Genomic DNA, 18,544 nt, shown 5'->3' on the forward strand with positions numbered 1-18,544 from the left:
GTCGAACGTCGGCTGATGTCACCCCTTCACTCAAAGCAGCAAAAAAGACTTTTTCCTTTTCTGTTTGCAAAACACTATAAAAGAGATTCAGGTAATCCATGTACATTTGATATCCGGGGTCGGCCCTGTAATGTAGCCCATGACATCATTTCACTTTCCGTTTTTCGGCAGGCATGTCAACACAGTGCTCGCGAGACGTGAACAGCAGCATTACGATCCAAACACATTGGGAAGATTGAGAGCAGAGGTTGAACAAGAAAGATCACGGAGAGAATCCACGATGAACGCCGAGGAAGACGACGCTGAAGATATGAAGGATTTGTGTAAAAAGTGCAGGTCAAGTCCAATCACTCATGCGGCGAATGGCTGCAAACATCCCCTCTACTGCCAGAGATGTGCAATGCGAGTGGCAACAGGAGGAAAGTGCAAGGTGAGCAGTTTTCCCGGAAGAGCCAAGGCGAACGCTGAGCAGTTCTTTCAATATAGACTTGCGGCGAAATGTTTAGCGAGTTGCAGAGGGTCTAATCGGCCGGATGGGAAGACTATCAGGGAAATGAAGGGGCAAGTCCAATGGACGGTCGCCGAGAGTACCATGGACTATCTACTCAAGCAAGATAGGCATATTCGGAGCGTGAACGAGATAACAGTTTTTGGACAAAGAAGTTTTCTTCACTACTCCTCGGGGAGCTCTCTCTTCCGCTATCACTATCGCTATCAACTATCAACCATAATAAACACAGCGACGATCCACATCGCAAGAAAAGAAAAAAGGATAACGCCTAGCATAAACAAGAAACGAAAGACATAGTGGCCTCTATATGCCAGCATAAATAGAAAAAGGGCCCATGGCGTGATCCTGGGTATAATAATATGTCGGTGTGATGAAAGCACGCTTCAAACGTAATCCAGCGTTTTTTGTTGCTCCGTTCCTCTTTTCTCTCCGTCTTCCTCTTTTCCGTCTACTAGTTGTTCCATATCACCTGTAGACACTCTTCAGATGCAACCCAGTACGACACGGGTACCGACACCCGGTACGTCCTCTTCCTCTTCGTACCACTTCTCGTCATCCTCTTCGTCCTCGAAGACGGTCTCCATCTTGCATGCTTCGGACGACATGCCAGAGTTAATGGATTCCTGGTCAACCTCTACAGGAGGAGTAGGAAGTCCAACCTGCTGGACCTGGTTCTCAAGAACATGAGCCTCGAACTGCATGTGCAGAACCTCAACCTCCTCTCCCGGTGTTGACGGAGGAGTCATGTCCTTTCCGTTTTGGTGGGCAGGAAGACGGACCATAGTTGGTCGTGCCTTGCTGCGAGGAGGAGTGACCGGGCTTGGGCTCGATGAAGTGCGGGGAGCAGCAGCGGCGAGAAGGTAGTCCTTCAAGATGAGGGCGACACCACCCAATGCTGGGCTAGAGTACTTCTGCAACAGACAAGGGAACCCGTGGTCCAGCGAGTCGGCAAAGAGCGCAATGCAGTCGCGGAGGGGTCCTTGTGGTGTTGCGGGTGGACGGCGCTGGCCAAGAATGTGACGAGAAAGGAGAAGGGCAGCGTTGGCGATGACACTCGGCTGGAACTTGAGAAACTCGCGCGTAAAGAGAGCAATCTCGTTCAGATAACGTGCGAGGTGAACAGTTTTGACACTGTCGTCGCGTTGTACGACAGTCTTGTCGCTTAGCAGAAGCTGGAGAAAGGAGTCGGCGGTAGGGTGACCAATGGACCACTCGCAGGTGTTCAAGACGTGAACCTCCATCTGCAAGAACATGTCCTCCTCGTAGGCACCACAGCACATGGCACGCAACTCACGGACAGTAGGTACTTTCTCCTTAGAGTCTTCGTACTTGGCAGCAATCCAGAGAGCAGCGACACCAACGAGCTGGTAGTGCTTGCGGTAGACGACACGACGGGAGGTGTAGCGGTCGATGAGGTTGATGGCGAGATGGAGGGTAGCTGGCGAGAGACGTAGTTGATGGTGAATCTCGATGAGAAAGTCGATGAGGTGAGGACGCATGTACCATTGAAGATCAGGCTGCATGTCCATCATCTCTACCGACGGGGTGGTGAGACCCTCCATGTGAAACATCCAGTCCTCGACTTCGCAACGGTATTCATCCTCGAAGGTCGCATTCATAGCACGCTCCATCTCGTGGAGCTTGGACTGCTTCTGACGGCGGAGCTCTTCGGCGAGAACCTCGGTTGCATGAGCCATGGTGGAAAGGGAGGTCTTGTTCCGTCGGTGACCCTTCTTGTGTACTCGAGAAGATTGAGTACGCTTGAGAGCCGGGAAGGCATTGGGAATGGTGGATTGGCGGTGGTTGACGGGCATTGTGACTGATCGTTGTAAAAGTGAAGATGAAGTTGGAAGAAGGGTGTTGATCACGAAAAAGACAGAACTGTAGTTGGTATAATGAGCACCGAAGACGCGGTACTAATAAAAGTTTAAAGGATGATAGTCAACCGTCCAAAGGCCGTTGAGGTTATTGGAGAACCTCTTGACAACCGTGTTGCACCGTTCGGGGAAAGGAGACGACCCAGGAGACAATGCTGATAACTTTCGGGAGCGAAATGAACGAAATGCCGATGCCTATGCAGTTTGATACGTCCGATATAGTAGTCAGTCGCCGGCGAACAAGGATGATGGTTGCTGGTCGTACGGGGTCCGAGCACTGGGGGTGGATTCCTCGGGGGTTTTGTTCGGATTGGAGGTTAAGTCGACTAGGCCACCTCGGAGCGCGTGTTGTGCACAGAGAGAACTCCGCACTCAATTGTCCTTGGAAATGACTTCACCACAGGGGCTGGGCTGCCGATAATTCGAGATCGAGGTGCTCGGATTTCACTGCTCTCGTGTACCGTGCGTTTGCTGCCTCGATAGACGGCTGGTCTGCAGTGTGACTTGGATGGACGATCCGACAGACGGTCTCCCGAATTAACCCAGAGCTTAATGCGCCGATTGTTGACTCGCTACCCGAAGAAGGCGGAGAGATGAACACCCGAAGCCAGGAGGACTGCTAATGCTGGGTCAAGTTGTGTGCGGACGTGACGAACCCGCGTGCTGCACTGTGAAACCTTGAGTGCAGGACGATCCTGCGATGTGATTTTTGTGATAGACAAAGAATGCGATTCACACCCTAAATTGATAGGCGGATTACGAGTGATACGGTCGTACAAAGGAGCGGGAAATGGACGAAGACGTTGAATGAAGTTGAGGATTTACCGGGTATCAGACGTACGATGAACGCGAAGGCAAAGGACCGAAGGCAGCTGAAGTGAGGAGAAGACCTGTCAAGCATAACGTCAGCTTCATTTCCTCGGAGAAGTAAACAAACATCTAGCTCAGAGGCTGCCACGTCAAGCTTAGGACTGAACTGGACAAAGAAGAGCTGGAAGGATGACGGCAGGATCGTCGGGCCGGATGGCAGCAGATTCCTCGAAGCTTAGCAATGAGGATTGGTAAGCTTATTCGAATCTGGCAGTCTGGCCGATATCGAGAAGCGAACGTCAGGGTACTTGGGCAGGCCGCCACGAACAAAGAACCCTTCAAGCGAGGGTCGGACTGAAGGGCGTTGTCTGTATCCCGAGGCAGAGAATTTTTCGGGGGAGGCGTTTTGTTTTTCTCAAATTTATGCTGACGTTGATGTTGTCCGAAAACTGTTCACGTACCGAGCTTGACGTCGAGGGAAACCTCTGATCCATGCTCCCCGAGAGAGTTAAACCCACAACCAACTCACCTCTGATGCAGAAACGATTGGATCAAAACGTATATGTCGAACTTGAACGATAACTGGACGGATCAACTGAAACGACGATGGATCAAGCACGGGTTGGTCGGTTTAATCTGGTGACGCTGCTGATCTGATGCAGTAGACGTGTGCTAGTATGCCAAGCAAAGACGGATCAAGGCAGATGCCTGAAGCTTGAAGAAGAAAGAGGGTTGAGATCAAACCTATCGTCCATCCTCGGCCGACATCTTGCCATCTTATACTTTCCCGGTCTCTGGCACGGCATACAGCAATTCTTTGTTAGGCTGATCGAACACGCTCCTCGAGGCAACTCCAAATTGCCAGCCGGAAACTCTACACGTGCCTTTTGCACCCTAAGACGCTTGCCCAGACTTTTATGAAGAAGGGTCTATTGCTATGCTGCGTGCCTTCTGTTGTTTTCTGCACATTTATAGTGTTCTTGAGGTTAGGTGTGTACACATGGGGCTGGGTAGTTGATTACAGTTTACGAGGTCTCATCAAGGTAAGTACATTCAGTATGAGCTGGTCAGAGTCTTGACGCTCGCTTGTCTAGCTCGTATCCCACGCCGTAGGTCAGCGGGGGCCTTTGATCCGTGTACGTACACTCGTCTCGAGGACCTGTTCCTCGGAGAAATTCGATTACCTTTTCTCGGACGATCGTCATCTCGCATCCTGGGCAATCTCTATACGAACAAGATGTGTATCCTACAAACCTTGGCACCGCCGAAAGTGTTTCTTCTTTTACCGTCTCCTCAAACCTCACTTTACCTCACTTTAGCTCGAGGGCCGGGCCCCTCAGACATCCCCCTCTGCCAATCATGTTGGACCAAATCTTCCTCGACCTATCGAGGACGATTTCAACAAAGAATCCATCTATTTCGGACGGGCCTACGTTTCCTCTTCAGGGAAAAGGCGCGGTAACATGTGGAGATGAAGGGCACGCATCTTGAAGCGTGCTATTTCAAACAAATTTGGGTTTCATTTACCAGAGGTTATGATCTCCCGTCAACTTCCGCAACGGAGAATACTTACGTAAGAGCATTCCCGGGGCATCTTGGGCTTTTTACTGTTGGAAATGTCCGAGGAGGTTATGCTTTTGATCCCTGCTGTTACGATGTAGTTCGAGTCCATCGGTGCCTCGTACGGTACTCTGGGACTTTGTTGGGGATCACAGACACCCAGATCAGACCGGATCGACGTGGATCCCACGAATCTCGACTTGATTGACCCAATTTCCTCGGTTTTACGGTACCCGACCCTCGACGTCGGTGGTGTTGGCCAATCAGCGGGCCGGCGCGCGAACAGGCCTCCTCCGCAATTGCCTGTATATGAGCCCGCAGGCCTAGGGATGGGCTAGAAATAGATGATTCCTTAGAATACGGGCACAAATAGAGTATGGACCTGGTCAATGACCTCTTCCTGATGCGATATACCAGCTTCTCGGGGATTTGACAGGTGGGGTTCGAGCGGCTTGGGTGACCGGGTGGGCGACCGGGCTGTTTGTATCGAGTGCAGCTGCAGAATGCGGCTGAGGCTCGCGTTCATCCCGAATAGAGTGTTCGCGTGTCGGGGACATTTTCTCCCTTCGCTCCGTCGTTGACCCTCAGAACCATCTCAGAACATCTTCAGAACAGCTTGTTAACATCGTCTGTGCTCCTCCGGTGCTGAACCGTGCGAATCCCGCCAGATCAGCTGTCAACCCTCAAAAATGTCACTCACACTTCCTTATCCGGTTTATCGATTAATTCAAGCTCCACGTGGGCCGTATGTGTTGTGATGTTTTTGAGCGGTGTGAATTTGTCGAGGGCCTCGAGGGAGGTTCTGCGCGCGACGCTTCCAGATGTCCCTCGGCCGGGGCTCACCTTGCACAAGATATCGGACGAGCCAGTGTGCCGCCGCTGGTATGCGCATGGCCGGAGATATCAGATTTAGGACCGTCCAGCCCGTATACGTGTAAGGAGTGCATAGAAATGAGAGCGAGCCCTCCGAAGCGAGCGAGATGGTGAACGAGCATCGTACCCGTACCCGATCGTGTCAGGCGAGGTGCTCCAAAAGCAATTCCTCCGCAATGCATGAAGTCCAGTTGATCCTTTACATAGGAGAAGAATTGCAATACGGCCGTGGTCAACCGTACCATCGAGCTTCTGTGTGAGCAGCATGCCAACTGACATTCCTTAATCGCGATCACTATCGATCGTCACACGTACAACAGCGTGATCACCGGGAACGTAATCCGCGTATATTTGGAACCCAACCTCTGCATAGCACAGCAGCTGCTGTGTGCCGTCTAGCACGACACTATGTGCTGGTAGTTAGCTATTTCACGTCATGACTTGTGTTCACAATACATGTAAGCTACTCAAAAAGTTCAACTCAATTGAGTTGTCGAGAACGGACATGTGATCGATCGTGTTGTGAATCTGACAAGGATTCGAACAGAAAGCTAAGCTGTGCAATTATTGAGCACACGCGCGCGAAGCCATGGCGATGCTCAAGCGGGTCACGATGAAGACGGGAGAGCTAAAGGGTGAACGGAGAAGGTTGGTCAATTGGATCGCTGGTCAAACGACACTATCCATTGCGAAACAAATCCGATTGCACGGTTTCGGGCCGATAAGTGGAGAAAGTCTAACCCCACGTGTGTGTGAAGTCGTGATTTATGTTCGTGATGCTGAAATGGGGGGGTTAAGTATCAGTAGTACGTGTAAGAGGCTGCGAAACACGCGTCGTACGCCGCTGGGTTAATCACACTCACCTTTTCACTTCAATCCGAACGACGTAGTTCTTACCGGGAGGCTTTCCGAGCCTCGCTTGCAAACTGATCACATGAACCTGGCTCAATTGCAAGTCGCACCATGGTCATGGCTATTTGAAGCTTGAGGTCGAGGCACACAAAGAAAGCGGATGCGGATGAATAGCAATTGGTGTTTGGTAATTATAGTATCCATAAATAGTGAAGAATAAACAAGATGTAACGCCATTAACGAAGTCCCACCCAACCCTAAGCTACATAGCAACGCACGACACCCTTTACTCCCAGACATCGTAAACCTCCTTGCATGCCATTGTCAAAGCACCAGAGCCACCTGTGCCAACCCGCCCAACTAGACTCTTCATTACTTCCTTTTCGTCCAAGGTACCATAAATGACCTCGGCTTTGACGGTGACGGCGCCGCTCTGGTTCATGTCAGGGTAGACATCGAGGATGGCCGGAGTAACGGCAAAGGTGACACTTAGCTTAGAACGTGCGGAAGGCAAGAGAAGGCGTGTGGCCGCCTGAAGGTGTGCAGTACCATCCTCCGTCACGACACGGGAGACAGTAACGGGGTGTTGCACCCGAAGGAGCTCGAACTCCGTACGGATCCGCTTGTAAACAGCCCAAGATTTCCTAAGTCCAGCAAGAATTTGAGGCACAGGACGTTCTGAATCGTTCTGAACCGTCTTCTGAAGATGATCAAAGAAGAAACGTGTGCACTCGTTTGCCTTGTCCTCATCGACAAGAGACAAGGTGACGTGAGTCTTGCCGTCCTTCATGTGGATGTGACAGCGGAGTTCCTCGACGTGCTCGATGGCGATGGTGTTGCTCCTGATCAAGGTGACCTTCCAACCGCTTTGCTGTTCGAGACCAGTAACTTGCTCTTTCAAATCCTCGATCTCGTTGGCGTCAAGTCCACGGTTCTCCTCGATAGTCTTTTCCGCAGCAGTAATCCTACGTTTTGCGTCCGCCGTCTGTTCTTCAACCTTGGCAAGTTTGCGGTCGGCTTCTTCCTTCTCCTTCTCCTCGGCCTCCAATTGCGCCCTGCGCTCTTTGATCTCCTCATCGAGTTCCGTAATCCTTTCACGAACCTTCTTGAGCTCTTCTTGGTTACTCTCCTCGATAGCCTGCTTCTTCGCACGCTTATTCTCAAGCTTCTTCTTAACCTCGGCATGACGGGCCTTGAGCTGAGCAAGAATAGGGGTAAGCTCCTCCTTGGCATGCACAAGGGTCTTTTCGTCTTGCTCGAGACTCTCCATCTTCTTCTGCATGTCCTCCAAAACGCCCTGCACAAGCTTGTCCCTCCACTCGTACCAAACGCCCTTAGCCTTCAACCTGGCGTTGGTCTTGATGAGCTTGAACTGCGAATCCATGATGGCACGGACGTCGGAAGCGGCGTTCAAGTACTCCTGGAAGAGGAGCGGGTTGTCCTCCAGAGTGTCTTGCTCAATCTCTTTCACGGCCTCTTGACCGTCAGTAATAGAAGTCTTCAACTCCTTACAGCAGTGCTGGAAGAGCTCCAACATTGGCAAGGTAACGAGGCTCGCTTTGATGTAGTCCACGTCTTGCGGCTCCTTCATCATGGATTGGGGAATGGCGATGGTCTCGCGACGACGAGTGGTAGTGAGACCGTCAAGGAAAGAGATACCTGTCATGTCAAGGAAGTTGCTAAGGCTGATGTTCTTCTCAGTAGGTTCCTCGACGGTGGCCGTTTCTTCGACTGTCATCTCAACATCCTCAATCTTCACTTCAACCTGTGCCTCCTTCGCCAGTGAAGCCTGACGAACAGGAGTCGTGGATACACTGGCAACATCGAACTTGGCCTTCTTCTTGGTCGGGCTGGGCGTATTCACCTGCTCAATGGCCCTCTTGGCTCCGACCTTGGGGGAAGCAGGAGCCGCAGTAAAGTCAAGCTTCAAGGGAGTCATCCCACGGGCAGGAGATTTCGCGATAACGGGCTTCTTCTTCGGAGTCATGGACGCAATGCGGTCCTGGATGGTAGCTATACCCTTAGGAACAGGGATGTTGGCACCAAACTCTTCGTTGCCCCATCCAGCCTCACGACCAACGACAACCTTGACAGCTGGGGAACGAGGCTCCATACCAATCGACTTCCTCCGGCTGAGGATCTCCACAGCACGAGGTGATCCCATTTTGACGGCCGGAAAGGCGGAGGTGTCGCTCTTGCGACGATCCTTGAGAAGCGGCGCAGGAGAGCGTCCAAGGAGAGCCTCGGCGGCACGAATACCAGAACGAGGAGTGCGGAGCGGTGTGCCGAGCATAGGAGTACGGAACTGCATGGGAGTACCATACTGCCCAAGAGGCTGCTTCTGCTGCGGCGTAACAGCAGCCAAGGGGGTACCCACATTGAGATTGCGTGCTTTACCAACAGGAGTTCCGGCAATGGGGCTGAAGGCTTCGGCGGCATCGTCTGGCAGACTCTGTGCGGGTGGAACGATACCACCAATCGCACGGGTAATGTCCATGGTCATAGCCTCGTTACCGGCATCATCATCATCCTCGTCCCCTTCCTCAACGACCTGCTGAGGCGTGCTCAAGATACCTCCAACGGCCACAGTCATATCCATGCCGTCGTTGCCATTGTCCTCCTCGGCATCAATCTGCCTCTGTTCCTCCTCCTTCGCAGCGTTAGAAAGAATGCTACCGACGGCAACGGTAAGATCCATTCCGTCGTTTTCATTGCTCTCCTCCTCGTCATCTTCGTCATCTCCCTCCTGGAACACTTGAGGCGCTCTGGAGAAGATACCACCGACGGCGACTGTAAGATCCATACCGTCATCGCCGTCCTCCTCAACAGGTTCATCAGGCCGCGGCTGAAGGATACCAGCGGAAGCTGCCTTCTTCTTGGGCGTAACCGGGCGGACAGGGTTCTCCTTCTCGTCATTGATGATACCGCCAATGGCGCGAGTGATATCCATGTCGAAACCAATGGTTTCGTCCTCGGCGATCGCCTGCCTAGAACCTTGGTTTAGGATGCCGCCGACTGCACGGGTAACATCCATGGTCATTTCCTCGTTTTCGTCGGAGTCGTCTTCGTCCATTGCATTCTGCTGAGCCAAAAGATAGGCAGGTGGCACAACACCGGTAATATCCATGGTCATCTCACCGTCTCCCATATCTTCATCGCTGTCCTCGGCAACTTGCTGTCCTCCAATGAATCCGCCAACAGCCTTCGTAAGATCCATAGTCTGCTCGTCCATAGCTTCCTCCTCATCGTCGGTAAACTCTGGTGCGTTGCTCTTGATGAACCCTCCAATTGCTTGGGTGACGTCCATAGTAGCCTCGCCCTCTTCCTCATCATCTTCGCTATCGTCGATCATGAAACCAGTTGATTGGCGCACCGGCGTACCGTTCATGATGTGGAACTGAGACGTCATGTCGTCACCCGCCAGATCCATATCAGCATCCTCATCCTCGTCGTCATCGTCGAAAGGAGTGTCAGAGCTGAAAGTGATTAGGGGTGCTGGACTTGCAGGAGGCTTAGCGTGCTTGGGCGAAGCCTTAACCGCAGGCGAGTCGAAGCTGATCAACGGCGAGTTCTGTGGTGCTTCCTTCTTCTTTGGTGATCCCTTATTCGGCGTCGCCTGACCAGGTGTCTGCGCCTCCTGATCCTTGTCAAACAATCGAACGTTTGCGAAGCTGGCAAAGCTGACTCTTCTTCCCAAGCTCTTGCGCTTCTCCTGCCTTTTCTTCTTCTGCTCTTCAGATTCACGTTCAGCCTCCTCCTTCAGCGCAACCTGCATTACTCCGACGACCGTATGGTTGTCGTCGAACATTCTTCTTCGCGATGGTCCAGCACCATCCAGCTCTTCCACATATTCTCCGGTGTATGCCGAACTCTTCAGGATACCTCTTGGAGCGAGCGACATACGCGAGTTCTTCCCAGGCGTGATCTTCGCTGCCGAAGGAGCGCGTGGATCATCAGCCCCACCTAGCGATTGCGACCGCTTCTTTCTGCTGGGAGTTGGCGCAAGCAAGTCTGCTGCTGCGGCGCGTTTCTGAGGGGAGGCATTCTCTTTGTTGACGCTCTTGGGCGAGAAGGCAGAGCCGAACGCGATGCTCTTGCGCGGTGAGCGGCGCGGTGTGGACGACATTGTCGCAATATTATCTGATGTAAAGACACTCGTACACTACGCCGATCGAGCTTTGCTGGGTTCTAAGGTTGTCGGGGGTGTCGAAGGTCGCGGCGGGTGTTGCTGGATTTTCGCGACCTCAATGTTTGTTTACACGTACGACCGAGCTGCAGCAACTTTGCATGACCGCAGAACCATGACAACAAGACGGGTTCTATGGTGAATGCTAAAAACAACTGTTATGCAAACGTTTTATCTTTTGTCAGTAATTGTAACCCCTTTCAATGTATACTCCGGGACTTTGCTCTCGATATCTTCGTTACAGGGCAAGCTTTTGTTTTGTCCCACTCGTTATCCAGCGTCAACACGCCAATCGCTCATTTCAGCCTTTGCTGAGCCCCTCAACATGTCTCTACGTGCTGAAGACCTCCAATATGTGGTCGCGCCCATGATCAACCAATCTGACCTCCCCTTTCGAGCCCTCTGCGTCGCTCACGGCGCAACCTCCACATATACGGAAATGCTCGACCCAGCACGGCTTACCTCGGACATCGGATATCGCGAGTTCCATCTACGGTCACTACAACTTGAGAAAGCCGCGGGTCTCGGTCGACCGGTGCTTGTACAGGTGCAGGGGAATGATCCAGAGACCGTCGTGAAGGGTGCAAGAGAAATCGCTCCATGGGCAGACGCGGTATGTTCTTTTTGAGTGTCTGTTGTGGGTGAAACTGATCAGTTGCTGAAGGACTGATAGATCGACCTCAACCTCGGCTGTCCCCAAAAACGCGCTCGAGAGGGGCACTACGGCGGCTACCTCCTCCCCAAAAAAGACTGGCCACTCATTGAGTCCGTAGTCTCCGCCATGTCACACTCACTTACCCCACCAACGACCACGAAGGTGCGGCTGTGTAACCCGGTGAGCCAAACGCCAGAGTTGTGTGAAAGGTTGATTGCAGCGGGAACGGGTTTGATTGCGATTCACCCACGGCATGTGGCGGAGAGTCGGAGGAGGGCCGGGGTGCCGGATATGGACGCCGTACGTTTATGCGTAGCACAGATCGATCATGCCGTTCCGGTGTTGTTGAACGGTGGGACCCGATCATTCGCACACCTCGCGACGAATAGGGCGGCGACGGGGGTGGACGGTGTGATGGTCGGTGAGGCTGTGCTTGACAATCCACTGCTGTTTGAGGCTCGGATACCGGATCCGAGAGCGGTTTGTCTGGAATATCTGGGTTATTGTGAGAAGTTTGAGGGGACGGCGACGGTGTATACGATCAAGCAGCACGTGAAGCGGTTTGTGGAGTATCAATGTGTCCGGAGACCGTGGTTTGGAAGATTTGGGAAGGCACTGTTGGAGTGTGAGACGCAGGAGGAAGTCAGAAATATGCTGGAGGGTGATTTGATAGCAAACTGACATAATCATCGATCCCCATCCACCCCGCATCCCCCAAACTCTCATTTTACGACTTTCCACTCGCCCGAACCGTTGCATGTCCGGGGTACACCGGACCACCGGCTCCCCTGCGCAGACGCATTCACAGCGCGACCCCAGAAGAGTCGGAACAACGGAAGAATGAAACTAAACCCGACCATAAGGTGAAAAGCGAGGTTAGAAGCTTAATGGCCTGTAGGTAGCCATGATTAGAGTTGGGAGAAGTGTGGGGAAGCTACACCCCCGCACTCTGTCGCCGCGGTCGTCGGTCGTGCGTGAGCTGTCCATGGCATGAGGAGTGAGAAGAGGGCAGGGAAGAAAGGAGCAAGGTGGCGATCGCCTGTTTTCGTCGATGTCGAGAGATGGCTTTTGGCGGAGCTCAACGGTCAATTTGCGTTGTCCCCGTGACCACATCCCAGCGACATACCCGCCCATCCCGCACGCCGCGCCCCCAGGGCTCCGTCGACGCTACCCTCCTTTACACGACGTCTAGAACGGAGGGAAGGGAGAACAAGGACAAGCGAGATCGAGACACGCTACGACCTGCCCTTCGTTAGAGTATCACTCGTACGATGAATGCTATTCGTCCGTGATCTAAGCGTGGGGGCTGTTACTCTATTTTGGCGCGCGAACTGGTGTGGATGTTTTTCTCAGCGCCTGCAACTGGCCAGAGAGGAGAGGGATAATGAGAAGAGAAGTCGATGAGAGAAGTCAGCTTAGAAGAGTCGCTCGTTTAGGATAAAAGGATTTCAATTTGACCAGCAGTCACCCCGCCCCGTAGTCTCCCGCACCACCAACACGATGAGGCTGGGCATCCGGGGCAACACTAAGCTTTGCAACGCTGAGCGGCGTGACCACCCCAAACGAGACCCCGTGCTCCATTGGGAATAGATCCTCCCTCCTCCACACTCCACCCAAAAAATGTAGAGACACATAAATACCCCCCGTCGCTCCCTTCCCGGCCTCCTCCATCACAACAAGTCCATCGTTCTCATCCATGTCTGACCACGGCGCTCTCAAGAACCCTCCCGGTGACCTCGAGTCAACCGCAGGGACAAACACCCTCAACAACAACTACCTCGGCTCGACCACCACCCCGCAAGCCGCGCAGTACAACCCCAACGTCGTCTACACCGGCGAGGCCCTCAACGGCGGCGCCGGAGCAACCCAGTACGGCGGAACCACCCAATACGGCGGTTTCTCCAGCGCTCACGGCCGCGCACCCACCATGTCCACCATCCTCCCCCCCTCCGGCGGCGATTTCGATCCCGAACCCCACAAGCGTCTCTTCCGCAAGTTCGGTAACCCCGGTCCCCTTGGCTTGTCCGCTTTCGCTCTCACTACTTTCGTGTTGTCCTTGATCAACGTCAACGCTCACGATGTCTCTACTCCCAACGTCGTTCTTGGTCTCGCGCTCGGTTATGGAGGTTTGGTCCAGATCATCGCTGGTATCTGGGAGTTTGCTGTTGGTAACACCTTTGGTGCTACCGCTTTCTGCTCGTACGGTGGTTTCTGGTTGTCGTATGCTACGATTTTGATTCCTGGTTTCGGTATCGCGGCTTCTTACGACAGCCCTACCAACCCTTACGAATTCAACCACGCCATCGGTATCTACCTGATTTGTTGGTTTATCTTTACGTTCTTGATGATGCTCTGCACGCTCAAGTCTACCATCGCTTTCTTCGGTCTCTTCTTCACCCTTGATATGGCATTCCTCATGCTCTCTATTGCCGACTTCCGCGCTGGACACTCGAACTCTGTGCACTTCTTGCGTGCGGGTGGAGCGTTTGGTTTGGCTGCTGCTGTCTTGGCTTGGTATAACGCTCTTGCCGGTGTGATGAACCACCAGAACTCTTTCTTCACTGTTCCTACTGGTGCGTTCCCTTGGGCCAACAAGGGTAACAAGCCTGCCAGGCAGACTACCAAGGACGAGTAAACTTGTCATATTGGGATAGGAAGGACGTTTTGGGGGATTAATGGAAGAGGAACAGGGGAAAGGGATGGAACAAGTGACAGTGTACGATACAGACTGTAGGGATTGCGATTGCTAGCTAGCTATTACAGGAGAACGCTCTTTTTACTTGAGAGTATAATACCATATTAATTACCTCTACTTGACTTCCTCGTTGTTCAAACTTGCAATTGGCGTCTTGGTGTTTGCGGAGGACACGCGCGCATCGAACGTCATTCCCGCGGTGATCAGCGCGATCTGCCCATTTAATGATTAACTAGAAATTATGTTATGGCAACTACAACTCATCCGGATCAACATACCCACCCTCCTCCTCCTCCTCCTCCTGGCCCTCATCGTCAATCCCCTCCTCCTCCCCGCCCACCTCAATCCTCACAATCCCAGCGGCAAAAACGTAAACAATGAACGCAACCACACCACCCACGGCAACCATGATCCTCTTATTCCTTTTCGTCCGTGCTTGTGCTTCGGCAGCTTCAGAAGCTGCATCCTTTACCGCGTTTTCTGCCTTCTTTTCTTGTTGGAAGATAGCGTCCCAGACCATCGAGGTGACTGAGGGCCGTGAGGTAATTGTCTTTATACATGATGGGAGAAATGTTCGACGTGCTTCATGTGTCCACGCCGCGACGCGTTCTTTCTTGCGAAGTTCGGATGCGAGCCAAGGGTTTGGGAGTTCGGGGTAGAGGTGTGTAGACAGTACCCCGAACAACAACGCATCCACCGAACTAGGTTGATCTCCAAACACGAACGGTGTAGGCCGTAATGGGTTTTGCAGAATAATCGTATTGATCGTAGCGTAAAACTCTGAAGCGAGGTTGGTGAGTGCTATTCTCTTTCTCAGGTTCTCGGGTGAGAGTTTGGGTTGTGGAGCGGTGAGTGAGGGAAAAGTGTTTTGTCTTGGATTGGGATTCCTCTCCTCCTTCACCTCATCCGTGAAATTCGAACCCAAGGCATCGTTGAACCCCAATTTCTCCACTCGTGCCTGTGCCGCAGTCCGCAGCCTAAACGGCTCAACATAACTCGCTGGGAACGGTAGCGGCGCACTCAACACATGTCTTGTCACTCGCGAATAGTTGGGGTAGTCGGCGTAGAGGGAGAGGAGGGAGAGGTCGATTCCGCGGGAGGTAATGAGTGCGGAGTAGGCTTCGGAGAGAGCGAGTTGTTTGGGTTCCAGGTCGGAATCGGCGTCGTAGGAGGCGCGTTTTAGGTAGGCAATGATTTCGGTGTAGCCAGATATTCTGATGTCTTCGGGGAAGACGCGGAGGGATGGTAAGGGTGCTGGAGAAATGTTAGCATCGAAGTCATTCTTGGGGGGATCGAGACGGTGGGATCAAGTGCGACGCGTTCGTAGACATGGAATCGCCGAGTCAGAGTGATCCGCAGTCATTCCATAAGCAGCCACGCACTTCCTACATGAACACCCACCGTCTTTCTCAAAAGAACATACAAACGCTGGACTCAACAACGGTAAACTCCCCCGGTGCAACAATCTGAAGATACGCAAGTGCCGCAATACTCAGCGGATCGGTACTAGGCAGCGAGAAGGCCGGCGAGGTATGAATGTGCAGCTCGAACTTCTTGCTCATGGTGATCGGGTCAATGTCGATTCTATGGAATTAAAAGTTGATCGATCGGTCGAGGAGTTGTATGAGCATCGAGAGCTGCTTAATTCAGGACAGGGTGATGCAGGGATTGCAGATGAACGTCACCCTCGATATCCGTGGATACGAAACACTGGTCAACGAAGAAGTGACAAGTCGCAAGTTATCCCATTGAATCAAGAAGAACGGCCATACCCATTCTCAGAGTACAACAGAGATCCTCGGCTGAACTCGCTTGTTGGTTCAATCGCATCGTCGCAGCCCGCGCGCCAGAAAGCTACTTTCTGCACTTTTCGCAGCGCGGGGATTTCAAGTTCGATGTTGAGCTTGACACCAGCTGTTTGACAGGCCATCGCTTGCAATTGATCTGCAAGACCCTTCTTGCTCAGAGTCTGCGTTATGAAGGGTTTTCGCAAGCAGCAGGAGAAGAAGGAGGCGTCTCCGCCGCCTGTGCTCATGAGTGAGGAGGAGATCAAGGTCGTCCGTGATAGCTGGTACCAGTGAGTCTTTTTACACTTCTTTCCAATTCCTCTTCTAATATGTTGGTTCAGAGTAATGCACCCAACCTCATCAACCCCCCAAAAATTCATCAAAACACCCCTCTCCCTCCAACAAGAATACCCCTTTGCCCCACCCCTCTCCCCAGCCTCCCTTTTCACCTACACCTTCTACTCGAACCTCTTCATCCTCCACCCAGAACTCCGCTCCATGTTCTCAAACATCCACGCACAATCTGCCGCACTCGCAGGCGTGGTGAGTACGTCCGTGAACATGTTGAACAATATCGAGGCGCTCGCGCCAAAGTTGGAGGCGATGGGGAGGGCGCATAGGGATTTGTATAATGTCAAGTCGGAGATGTATGAGACTGTGGGGGAGGTGTTGTTGTTGAGTTTGAGGGAGAGGTTGGGGGAGGGGTGGAGTGGGTCGATAGAGAGTGCGTGGGCTAAACTCTACGGGTTGCTTGCTTCGGCGATGATCAAGGCGTCGGATGCGAAGAAGCGGAAGGGGTTGCGACAACGAACAGGGAGCAGAAACGCTTACCAGTGCGGAGTAATGTGAGGCGGATATCCTGATCGGTAGAGAGATGAAAGCAGACAGCATGGCTATGGATGGAATTTTGGCAAAGTTGGCATCAGAGAACGAGACGCTGGACGTCTTCTGATGAGACATTGGGTGTGAACGGTGAAAGAAGGCATCTTGATATTTCCTAATATACCCTAATTTACATGATATTCCTGGTATCCTGATTCTCACACTCCCTGTGACGATATCTTCTCGCGTCTTCTTCAAAACCCGGACTTACCTCATGAGCTCGGAAAACGGTTGTCCAGTGAACCCAATATTCTCCCTCCCAGGGTCAACGACACGGACATACCCACGGTCGCCAGGCAACCCAAATTTCTCACTCAAAAACTTTGTGTAAGCAGCAATAATCTCCTTGTTCTGCTGCACATCGACACCCAAACAAGTGATATGAAGATTAAACGCTGTCCAGCACTCATCAGCTACAATACCAATTGCAACAACCGAGCCTTGATGGGCAGGACATACCAGGATCAAAAGTTCCGTCAAAAGCCATGAGCGCGTGTTCGTTGATTTTGACACACATGTACTTGGAGGGTTTCTTTAGGGTTTCGACGGAGAAGGCGTGGAGGTCTTTGATGAGGTCACGGCCGAGGTGGGCGGATTCTGAGATGCGAAAGTTGACGGTGAGGTCGACGACGGGCATTTTGTATGTTGCTTAGGGGTAGCGAAAGGGAGTTGTGTGCAGGATCAATGGGGGGAGTGGATAGTTATGAACGAGCTGTGTTTTGCACACGTCGTCATGTTACACGAAGCGGGGACATCTAACCGACCGTGCCGGCAGCGGATCCTGCAGGACGCTCCGGAAGACCGCGACCGAAGAAAAAGGTCAGGTGTTTTATAAAGACAGGGAAAGGAACATGGACATCTTCTGGTACAGAATGGCTGTTTGCATTTCGCTACTCTCCTTCGCAGGGTCATATCCAAAAACGCAGCAATCCCACTCCAATATTTCCTAGCACCACGACATCCAGATAAATGCAAGCGCTTTGCATTTAGTGAAGACGCTTCTCGGCCTGACGGAGAACGTCGGCGTAGACCTCGATGGGGGAGGCGGTGTAGGGGGTCTCCTTCCACAAGTCGGGGGTCAAGAAACCGTAGGTGTTGGCAATGGCAGCGTAGGTAGCCTTGACGAAGTTACCAAGGGTACGGGTGGAACCACGGGAGCAAGTGTAACAGTCGTTGATACCGGCAAGCTGGAGAAGACGCTTGGGGGTAGGGGCAGCGACGATACCGGTACCGCGGGGAGCGGGGATCAAACGGCACATGGCGGAACCACACTTACCGGAGACCTTGGTAGGGACGGTGTGGGGCTCACCGAGGAGGGATCCCCAGTAACCACGACGGACAGGGACGACGGCAAGCTTGGCGAGGATGATGGCAGCGCGAATAGCGGTGGCAACCTCCTTGGAGCACTTGACACCGAGACCGACGTGACCGTTACCGTCACCGATGGCGACGAAAGCCTTGAAGCGGGTACGCTGACCGGCACGGGTCTGCTTCTGGACGGGCATGATCTTCATGACCTCATCCTTCAAGGAAGGAAGAAAGTAGTCGACGATCTGGAACTCCTTGACGGGAAGGGAGTAAAGGTAGATCTCCTCCATGGACTATGAAAAAACTGTAAGAATCAATTGCAAATCGAGTAACTCAAAATGGACGAACCTTGATCTTACCGGCCTTGACGAGACGACCGAGCTTGGTAACGGGGACCCACTCCTTCTCCTCGTCACGCTTGGGTCCACGACGTCCACGGCCACCACGTCCACGTCCACGTCCGAATCCACCACGACCAGCAGGGGCAGCAGGAGCAGCAGCGTCAGCCATTTTTTCTAAGCTTTTCGTTTGTCGAAGTTGCAAAGAGG

The 18,544-nt window shown here is 52.7% G+C and overlaps 9 protein-coding genes across 9 annotated transcripts; 4 read left to right on the forward strand and 5 right to left on the reverse strand.

Moving 5' to 3' along the window:
• Positions 1-280: 280 nt before the first annotated feature.
• On the forward strand, positions 281-525 carry SAICODRAFT_36512 (uncharacterized protein; the record flags this gene model as incomplete). The annotated part of the gene is made up of 2 exons (XM_019168507.1): positions 281-430; positions 487-525. The coding sequence occupies 2 exons, from the start codon at positions 281-283 to the stop codon at positions 523-525; spliced, it is 189 nt and encodes a 62-aa protein (XP_019022256.1).
• Positions 526-1,509: 984 nt separating this feature from the next.
• SAICODRAFT_60463 (uncharacterized protein) lies at positions 1,510-2,130 on the reverse strand (the record flags this gene model as incomplete). Its single annotated transcript, XM_019169766.1, has 1 exon — positions 1,510-2,130. A coding segment is annotated over one exon (621 nt), but the record flags the coding sequence as incomplete, so codon positions are not given.
• A 4,515-nt stretch (positions 2,131-6,645) lies between these two features.
• SAICODRAFT_31392 (uncharacterized protein) lies at positions 6,646-7,783 on the reverse strand. Its single transcript, XM_019167903.1, has one exon. It carries the CDS (start codon positions 7,763-7,765, stop codon positions 6,770-6,772), a length of 996 nt encoding a protein of 331 aa, XP_019022258.1. The 5' UTR covers positions 7,766-7,783; the 3' UTR covers positions 6,646-6,769.
• Positions 7,784-10,732: 2,949 nt separating this feature from the next.
• On the forward strand, positions 10,733-11,797 carry SAICODRAFT_83532 (FMN-linked oxidoreductase; the record flags this gene model as incomplete). The annotated part of the gene is made up of 2 exons (XM_019171328.1): positions 10,733-11,282; positions 11,343-11,797. Coding segments are annotated over exons 1-2 (924 nt in total), but the record flags the coding sequence as incomplete, so codon positions are not given.
• Positions 11,798-13,251: 1,454 nt separating this feature from the next.
• On the forward strand, positions 13,252-14,017 carry SAICODRAFT_95722 (uncharacterized protein; the record flags this gene model as incomplete). Its single annotated transcript, XM_019172004.1, has 1 exon — positions 13,252-14,017. One exon carries the CDS (start codon positions 13,252-13,254, stop codon positions 13,957-13,959), a length of 708 nt encoding a protein of 235 aa, XP_019022260.1. The 3' UTR covers positions 13,960-14,017.
• A 255-nt stretch (positions 14,018-14,272) lies between these two features.
• Positions 14,273-15,662, reverse strand: SAICODRAFT_20860 (uncharacterized protein; the record flags this gene model as incomplete). Its single annotated transcript, XM_019166338.1, has 2 exons — positions 15,443-15,662; positions 14,273-15,273 (listed from the first exon to the last, which is right to left on the reverse strand). The coding sequence occupies exons 1-2, from the start codon at positions 15,579-15,581 to the stop codon at positions 14,273-14,275; spliced, it is 1,140 nt and encodes a 379-aa protein (XP_019022261.1). The 5' UTR covers positions 15,582-15,662.
• Positions 15,663-15,995: 333 nt separating this feature from the next.
• SAICODRAFT_9148 (globin-like protein) lies at positions 15,996-16,655 on the forward strand (the record flags this gene model as incomplete). The annotated part of the gene is made up of 2 exons (XM_019171755.1): positions 15,996-16,096; positions 16,148-16,655. 2 exons carry the CDS (start codon positions 15,996-15,998, stop codon positions 16,653-16,655), a joined length of 609 nt encoding a protein of 202 aa, XP_019022262.1.
• Positions 16,656-16,895: 240 nt separating this feature from the next.
• SAICODRAFT_95725 (Tautomerase/MIF) lies at positions 16,896-17,609 on the reverse strand (the record flags this gene model as incomplete). The annotated part of the gene is made up of 2 exons (XM_019172005.1): positions 17,148-17,609; positions 16,896-17,083 (listed from the first exon to the last, which is right to left on the reverse strand). Exons 1-2 carry the CDS (start codon positions 17,323-17,325, stop codon positions 16,896-16,898), a joined length of 366 nt encoding a protein of 121 aa, XP_019022263.1. The 5' UTR covers positions 17,326-17,609.
• A 65-nt stretch (positions 17,610-17,674) lies between these two features.
• SAICODRAFT_95728 (40S ribosomal protein s2) lies at positions 17,675-18,539 on the reverse strand (the record flags this gene model as incomplete). Its single annotated transcript, XM_019172006.1, has 2 exons — positions 18,345-18,539; positions 17,675-18,289 (listed from the first exon to the last, which is right to left on the reverse strand). Exons 1-2 carry the CDS (start codon positions 18,504-18,506, stop codon positions 17,675-17,677), a joined length of 777 nt encoding a protein of 258 aa, XP_019022264.1. The 5' UTR covers positions 18,507-18,539.
• Between the last annotated feature and the right edge of the window lie 5 nt (positions 18,540-18,544).

The sequence above is a fragment of the Saitoella complicata genome, assembly GCF_001661265.1.
Source record: "Saitoella complicata NRRL Y-17804 unplaced genomic scaffold SAICOscaffold_21, whole genome shotgun sequence".
Taxonomy (NCBI): domain Eukaryota; kingdom Fungi; phylum Ascomycota; class Saitoellomycetes; order Saitoellales; family Saitoellaceae; genus Saitoella; species Saitoella complicata.

Coding starts and splice junctions, on each gene's coding strand:
- SAICODRAFT_31392 (XM_019167903.1), bottom strand. CDS start 7,765: ATGCAGAAGAAGATGGAGAGTCTCGAGCAAGACGAAAAGACCCTTGTG.